The sequence below is a fragment of the Trachurus trachurus genome, assembly GCF_905171665.1.
Source record: "Trachurus trachurus genome assembly, chromosome: 13".
Taxonomy (NCBI): Eukaryota; Metazoa; Chordata; class Actinopteri; order Carangiformes; family Carangidae; genus Trachurus; species Trachurus trachurus.
In genome coordinates, this window is record NC_139892.1 from 3,964,381 (window position 1) to 3,973,229 (window position 8,849).

Sequence of the window (8,849 nt, forward strand, 5' to 3'; positions counted from 1 at the left end):
ACACCCATCACATAGGGAAGACTAGGAGTTTCCTCCATTATTTGGCAGTGTTCTGCGTGAAGTGCTTGAGTTCGCATCACTATCTTGGGTGAATCTTCTGTGAATTCTGTCTGAAAGTCCTCTTTCTCTGCAAGACAGAAGCGGCAACAATATCTGGCACTGAATGATTCTACGAAACCAAACAAACCATGAAGACCAAGGTTGTCACCAGTAACTTGGACAATAGTTCCATACACATTTTCCTCATACAGTGGGACCCGAATTCCTTTAGTCTCCAGCTCTTTAATGTCTTGCACAATTGGATCAAGTATTTTAGAAAAGCCATATGTTTTAATGTCTTGGGCATGGAATAAAGCGACCAAATGAATATTAAGCAGTATTGAGTTGTGCTTTGGAGAAAGATTACGCAAGGTGAAATAGATTGCTCCTAATTTATGTATTCCCTTTTTACTCCCCAACGGATTTGCGCACTCAAAATCATCATAGAAAAGTTGCAACTGAATTGCATGCTTCTGTATTGAAAATAAAGGATGACTCTTGAAAAGATCTCCATCACAAAAGTCATTAAGAAGATCTTCTCTTGAACTGGAATGACTCTGCATCATCTCTTTTATCTTAGGGTGTTTGTAAATGAAGTCTAATGTTTGCAAAATTGGGATATAAACAAATTTATCAGTAACAACAGCTGGATCATAAGTTCCTGTAGTACGATTGCGCCGTGTATCAAATCTTGTACCAAGAACACATTCAACGGGTTCCACCCTTCCCCACTTCTCTGTGAAATACTGCCTTCTCTTAGTTTCAGAATTTAAGACACCAAAAGGATTTTCAATTTTTTCAAAGCACTGATCAATTTTACACTCAACCTCACTTTTGATAGGTTCCTGTAAAGATAGACACTGCTTCACAGATTCTTTTGCTTGATTATGGATATCATCAACAATCTCTTCCATTGAAGTAACCAAAGAGTTAATGATCGTTTCGCCTACACCTGCCACTTTAAGTTCAGCCACTGTTGCAGCACAGCTGTCTACAAGACTCTTATTAAGAAGGACTGGGTCAGAAGGGGCACTGTTTGATGGAAAGTCATCAACAAAACTTTCGGCTAAATCTTCAGTTGAAGAGGGGCCTTCACCAGGATCATCACAAGGTTCATGTGCTTTAAGATGCTTTCGAAACCCAGAAAAAGTACCAAATAAATGAGAACAACCAGGCTGACCACATTTCAGACGAAGTGTCTTTCCTGAACAAAGTCCATGGATCAACTTAAAGTGCTTGATTAGTGAATTGGCATTTGCCTGAGGACCTTTGCAAATAAAACAAAACATCACTGTATCAAATCAGTGCAGCATCCGAGCTCTCATCTCTTTGACCCTGGGATTCACCTTGGTGGTAGCAGCATCAATCTGGTAAACAGCGGTTTGCAAGAAGTGGTAGACATTGGCCAGATCCCTGTTGTACGAGGTAGCGAAGACGAAATGAGCTTTGAAAAGCTCGTCAAAAGAGGCAAGAGAATCTGGTGACTGACACGGGATTGCATGTTTGTCCATCACAATGAAATATTTGTGTACGGCGCTCCTCTTGGTCCCCACAGCCAGTAGATAGGGTTGACGGCTCTCTGTGATGGTGTCCAGATGCCCCTCAACACTGGTCCCAGTCTGTGACAAGAAAACTTAATTAGTCTTGCTATTAAAATTAATCTGTTGCAGTTTAAGGCCCCATCATCACCACCAGAATCACTTATTGCCACAAAATGCAAGATGAACCATTACATTTCCTATCTTATATTTTTTATAGGGTCGGGACTCGATTAAAAAATGAATCTAATTAATTAGAGGCTTTGTAATTAATAATCAAAATTAATCACATTTTAATCGCATATAAATATTTGACCTGAGAACAGTGAGAATTCAGATTAAATGGTCTTTCCTGCCACTACACAATGATGATTACTGTATTTAACTACTTAAATCGATCAATAGCATAAACTAATTTGTTGAACTCAGCCTGATGAAAACATGAATAAAACTTAGTAACCAATCACACAGGCAGCTCCATGTTGTCAGGGACACACAGGTCAGGACAGTCTGAGGACAGAGAGCTCTGAGGTTGAAGTTTATAATAATGAAATGCACCGTGAGACAGTGGCAGGTCATTAGCTACGTCTTGACCACTTGTCAGCTGTTCAGCTGCAGCGAGGAAACTCTGCTGTCGTCAGCTCCACCGCCATGAGCGCTATTTTTTTATTTTTTTTTATGAAGCTTTTATTCTGCTAAATGTAAAAGAAATAAACGTATTCATATTAGCGTATCTGAGGCAGATGGTGATAGATCTGTGGGGAGCCAAATCAGATAAATATCACAGGGCACTCGCTGATTACAGATGAGCATGGTCATCACATGATTTCACAAGAGTATAGTTTTATGGTTTAATATTACAGACAGAACAGTGAGCCTTCTTAAACTTTAATTAAACTGTAACATTACCTTGATAAATTTCACAAGGTGTTCAATGGCTTGTCTGGCGGAGAGCTTTCCTGGTCTCTTGTTGCGGCCATGAGGTGATGGTGGCATGAGGTGGATAAGGAGCAAGATGGAGGACATCTCACTGTCCCATCCTGAAAATACAAGCAAATTCAGAAAGACATTTTTACTACAATGTTTATGTTTTTGTTCCAAAACCATTTCCCTCTTCCATTATTATTATTATTTCTTTAATTCGAGTGTACCATCTTCCAGTTCTTCTGTTGTGGATTCAGCGTTATGAAGGAGATCTTCAAGGTCGCTTGTCTGGGTGAGGCCACGGCTTTGTTCAAGGACTTTCTGCCTGTAGTGAGTAGGCCACTTCTCCAGGAACTTTGCAGAGATGTCATCACCAAACATCAGACTGAAATCCTGCTCTATCTGCAGACAAGATGGAATACAGAAAACAACATGGCATACATTGTTAACAGGTGCACCAGGGATGACCAGGGATGAGGTCTGTTTAAACTCATTTTTCATTTCAGCTCGATTTTAATGCAAGGCAGTTTAAGAGTGATATACCAGTCCTGTGATGTCAAGAAATCTTGGAAAGGTGGTGAATATTTCAGAGGACTTCACTGGGTCATGAACCATTGCTTGGCGATGGGTGAAGGTCTGTCTCATCTTCTCCTTGATGATTGCTTCATCAGTTGTATGCTTCATCAGTGCGATGGCCTCACGACACTGGGTTTCTGTGGTTAGCTGGTTTTCCTTACTGAAGGGGGTTCTGTCACCAGAACCTGGACCACCTGTAACAGTGATCAGTAAACAGTGACATGTAACAGTGAAACCACACACTGATGCAATACTTTCTTTACTTCTCAAAAAAGTTGAGCCACTTTCACCCCTTACACAGATGACCACTTGTCTTTTTGCTAAACCCCCTGCGATGCCCACCACTGTAACAAAACAAGGACTATGCACATTAAAAATGAATTTAACATGTGAATGGGCTTTATGCGCAGCTCCACTATTTCCTGAATCTAAGCCAGCTCCTTTATTTCCTGTGTTACATTATTGGACAAACTGATTAATCCAGGTATGTCTGACCTCACAACAATGATCAGGCACACCTGAATTCATCAGTTGGTCCAATAATGTAAGACAGGAAATAAAGGAATTGGCTGAAGTTCAGGAAGTAGTGGAGTGGTGCATAAAGCCCATTCTCATAAAAAAAATCTAACTACACTCAAAATCATGTACCTGTCAGTGGCTGAGGGTTTCTTTTCTTTTGTCCTTCTGAGGCTTCTTTTTGAAGCGTTTTCACTCTCCATGCAAGAAATCCACTCCCATCTACTGGATTGTAATACTGCTCCTAAAAACCAAGAAAGTGTTTTGTTTTTCCTCCTTAAAAAACTAACACATGTCCTTGTCTGGAGAATTGCTAAAATCAAGATCAACCAGTCTAACATCTGCTGTGTTCAACTTGTTGAGGTTAGGAGAAAGGGTCAGCATACAGAAATGTTATTATTTAGTTGAAATCTCACTCATTTTTTTGATCAATACCAGAAGTAATGAGTAAAGAGGTTAGACTTGTTTTATGTACTTACATAGCCCAAAGTGCCCTGGGGATCGGCCAGGTATGGAAACAAGGCAGTGATGCCCTTTGCGTAGTCCTCTTTAACACGCCTTGAAGGACTTGTCCTACAGCACACACGCACACACATACACACACAAGATCCAATCAAAAGTAGTGCTATGCCGATGCCTTCAGCACTTGGTCTGCACCAAATAAAACCATAAATGTTAGGGTCGGATATTAATTACATAACATACCCATGTTCACTCGCCATGTGTGCCACCAATATCTTCACCATATCACGTCTTCTGGAATCTGTTAGGCTTTTTTTCCGAGCATACTCTGCAAGGATCCTCTCTCCTCCAGGTTTCTCCCTCAGAATGTTTTCAATGTTCTAAGTGTGAGAGGAAAAAAGAGGTGAGGGACACAGGGATTTGGTGCCCCATTACATTTACAGTGACAAAAATGTAAACCATGCCCCGTACTGCTCTGCAAATTTACTTTCCCCCCCCCTTACCCTTTTTATCAGAATCACCATCTTGATCTTGATCTGTCCATCTGCAAAGCTTACTACCTGAGCGAGACGAGTCACGTCGGCTCTGTTTCTTTGGGCAGGACTAGGCTGCAAAATGATGGTGTCATCAGAGTCCCCTTCATTATCTGCACCAGAGCTGAGAAAGGAGCTGTTGCTGCTGGCAAGGGAGTGGCTTGTAGAGGGGCTCACTGAATCTAGCATGTTGACATAACAGGTGTGATAATAATAACATGTCATTAGCAAGAGGGGATCATCTGTAATAAGAATAATGTAAAAGATCACAATAGATTAGGATGGATCCACACACCAAGCCAGTTATTCCTCAGATGCTTTCTTAAGTGTCTGAAAGTTAACAAGTGACTCACCCTCAAAATCTGAGCCCGTGGGCAAACAGACCTCAAGCACACCCAGGTCTGGTTTCGTTACAAGAAACGCAAACGCATCCTCGTCAACTTCAGTGTTCAAATCATCATAGACTTTTAAGTCCAAGGTAGGAATTTCAAATTTCTTGGAAACTGTGAAGACAAAACAATAATGCACAAGATTGACATTATGTTGTGCCATTAATCTTATTTCTATTATAAAAGGTCATACATCTGTGTCACTTTAGATCTGAACCACTTAAAAACAACGATTTTATACTTTAGCAATAAAAAAAAAAAAATTCAAGATTGCAGACCTGCAAGCTCATAGCACAAGTGCCGCGCTATGAGCTTGTAGATCTGCCTTTAATTTTTTTTTTTTAATCATGAAGATTTTTGCAAATCTTTGAATATACTTTTACAGCAAACATTTCTAACTCAAATCAATCTTTTTCGCAGGGTACACGAAACAACATCTAGAGATGGGGGTCCAAAATCAAATAAATATACTTCTAAGGGTCCTTGACAACAATAATAATAATAATAATAATAATAATAATAATAATAATAGTAAGACAGCACCACTAATTTAAACATGACACTCAGTAGGTTGTGCAATTTGTTTCACTCACCACACTCCAGAAATGATTTGAAGGTCAGTTGCCCTTCATAACAAATGTATTTCTGGCGGTCTCGGTACTTCACTCTTACAGCCTGCATCCTTTATGGGAAATAAAAAAAATAAGACAGTTACTAAGATAATATAGAGCACAACAATTCATGCATTGAATGCTACAATTAGCTTAAGTATTACAAAATCCCTATCTACAGGTAGGCTTGATACCACTCTGCATTTGCATCTAATTAAAACTCTTAAGTGTTTTGAAGCTACATGTGAAGCCAGATAAACAACTACTAACAGCAAATAAATACATTTTGTCAACATTTATCTTATCTCAACAATAATAGATGATGACTTTGGCTCACATAAAAGTGTTATATAGCTAAAATTGGAAAATAGACAATGTATTGATAAATGGAAGACCAGAAGGCAACAAAAACAAAATATGGGACTTGTAATGGAAATCTATGTGCAGGCAGAGATCAGAGATGGTGTTTTAAATAACCATGCTAGCGTTTCACCAGCTCTCATCTCTGCCAGTCAGCCTCTCAAACTGCCGCCTCTCTCGAGTGCGGGCTCACTGCACGTAGACACACGTGAGAATTTCTTTTTCTTTTCCTTTTCCTGTAAGAGACTGTGGCGGGCCCAAACGAGTTAACACTGACGTGATTACATAGACACACTGCTTGGTCCCTTGGTGTCACACAGGCACCATTCAAATATGCTCGGAAAGCGGAAGATCCCGCGATTCAAATGATCTAGTCTTTTTCACAAACGGTTCAGAAATTAATTCATGTTTTTGAAAAAGCTGTCCGAACATGTCTTCGAGGATACGCTCCTTAACTTACATGACTCAATTCAGAGTTAAATACACATGCTTGCTAACCAAACAGCAGGTGAAAACGGCCCACATAAAAAAAAAACACTATTGCTAACCAAAGAGCAATTAAAACGGTCGGTGTAAATGCCTCAATTCAGAGTAAAATACACGTGCTTGTTAACGGTTCACATACCAACCGAAGAGCAATTAAAGCAGTCAGGTGTTGTAACGTAAATGCCTCAATTCAGAGTAAAATACACGTGCTTGCTAACGGTCCACATGTCGGTTAGCTAACCGAAGAGCAATTAAAACAGTCGGGCGTTGTAAATGCCTCAATTCAGAGTAAAATACACGTGCTTGCGGTCCACACACAAAAACCCACTTAGTAACCGAAAAACAAGTCTGGTAAAACGTCATGACTCAGAGTAAAATACACATGCTTGCTAACCGAACAGCAGGTGAAAACGGCCCACATAAAAAAAAAACACTATTGCTAACCAAAGAGCAATTAAAACGGTCGGTGTAAATGCCTCAATTCAGAGTAACGTTAAAATACACGTGCTTGCTAACGGTCCACATGTCGGTTAGCTAACCGAAGAGCAATTAAAACAGTCGGTGTTGTAAATGCCTCAATTCAGAGTAAAATACACGTGCTTGCGGTCCACACACAAAAACCCACTTAGTAACCGAAAAACAAGTCTGGTAAAACGTCATGACTCAGAGTAAAATACACATGCTTGCTAACCGAACAGCAGGTGAAAACGGCCCACATAAAAAAAACACTATTGCTAACCAAAGAGCAATTAAAACGGTCGGTGTAAATGCCTCAATTCAGAGTAAAATACACGTGCTTGCTAACGGTCCACATGTCGGTTAGCTAACCGAAGAGCAATTAAAACAGTCGGTGTTGTAAATGCCTCAATTCAGAGTAAAACACACGTGCTTTGCTGACGGTTCACATGTCCGTAGCTAACTAACAGAAGAGCAATTAAAACGGTCGGTGTAAATGCCTCAATTCAGAGTAAAATACACGTGCTTGCTAACGGTCCACATGTCGGTTAGCTGTTGTAAATGCCTCAATTCAGAGTAAAATACACGTGCTTGCGGTCCACACACAAAAACCCACTTAGTAACCGAAAAACAAGTCTGGTAAAACGTCATGACTCAGAGTAAAACACACATGCCTGCTAACCGAACAGCAGAGAAAACAGTCCACACATACTAGACTGGTCCATAAAAAAAAATCAAACACACTTGCTAACCGAGGCACAACTCAATTCAGAGTAAACCTTCGATAAAATGGTCAGTAAAAATTAAGCTCAATAAAACACACACGTGGTAAATTAAGCTAACAAGAGTGAGGCTCGGTTTAAATTCACATTTAACATTATAGTTTGTGTTGAAGCTAACGTTAGCATCGACATTGCAGTGTGTGAGACCCACACACTCGCCAGCTGCAATGTTACTCACAAATTACCTTTCAAGTAAGCCAACAAAAATTCTGCTGACATTTTATCTTAAATAAAATCGATTTCAGTACTTTGCTGACTTACCTGGTTTACCGCCGTCCACCACTGCCGTTCACCTCGACCTTCCACCGCTGGGATAGAAAATGGCGGCAGAAACGAAACCTAAGAAAAATTAGTGGGCGTGTTCTTGAAATTACTCCAATAGGATTCACTCTATTTTTTCCCTCCTACTCTAGTGGCCATTGGAAATAATTACTATCCAAAATGAATAAAAAATACTCTTTTAGAGTAAAATAATGGTAACTCTGAGAAAATTACTCTCTCATTTTTCCTGTGTATCTTACCTGTGAGCTGATTGAGTTGATTCATTAACCTTACCTTTTCCATGTTCTGTATCCACCTGTGGTGTTTGCTGAAGTTGATGGCTGCCCTTTTGATCCTGCCTTTGAACCCCACCCACCTTCCCAGCACACCCTCATCATCATCACATTCATATATGAAATATCTTAACATGTCATTGACCTTTCTAAGGAAACTGCGCTCCTGCAGGAGCCCAGTGTTGAGGCACCACATGCCACCGCCCCACACCGGCCCCGGCCCCGAGAGGTCACAGCGCAGGAACAGGTGGTCGCTCCAAGCACACGGCTCTAAGCTGACCTCCCTGATCCCGCGCAGCAACCCCCCGGAGGCCAGGAGGAGGTCTATGCGGGAGCGGCGGCAGCGGCCCTGCACCACCTGGATCCTGCTGTACTTCCTGCAGGTCGGGTTCAGGATCCTCCACACATCAATCAAATTACCATTCAAACATAGCTCCTGTAACGCCTGCCTGCTAATATCCCCTTTCAACTTCTCCCTCCCCCCCACATCATTTAAGGTCTGTATACAGTTGAAATCTCCTACTATTAGCGTGCTAGGCGTTACCCATTTTGCTAGGCCCCGGAAAAGAGCCTTGCGCTCACCCTCCTCATTAGGAGCGTAAATGTTTATCAACCTACCTGTC

The 8,849-nt window shown here is 40.9% G+C and overlaps 1 protein-coding gene across 1 annotated transcript; it reads right to left on the reverse strand.

The window, feature by feature from the left end:
- Positions 1–1,340: 1,340 nt before the first annotated feature.
- Positions 1,341–7,978, reverse strand: LOC310995683 (uncharacterized protein; the record flags this gene model as incomplete). The annotated part of the gene is made up of 11 exons (XM_083984800.1): positions 7,934–7,978; positions 5,571–5,659; positions 4,942–5,091; positions 4,616–4,770; positions 4,299–4,435; positions 4,073–4,166; positions 3,726–3,837; positions 3,045–3,271; positions 2,729–2,903; positions 2,487–2,617; positions 1,341–1,658 (listed from the first exon to the last, which is right to left on the reverse strand). Exons 2-11 carry the CDS (start codon positions 5,656–5,658, stop codon positions 1,341–1,343), a joined length of 1,587 nt encoding a protein of 528 aa, XP_083840926.1. The 5' UTR covers position 5,659; positions 7,934–7,978.
- Positions 7,979–8,849: the final 871 nt, after the last annotated feature.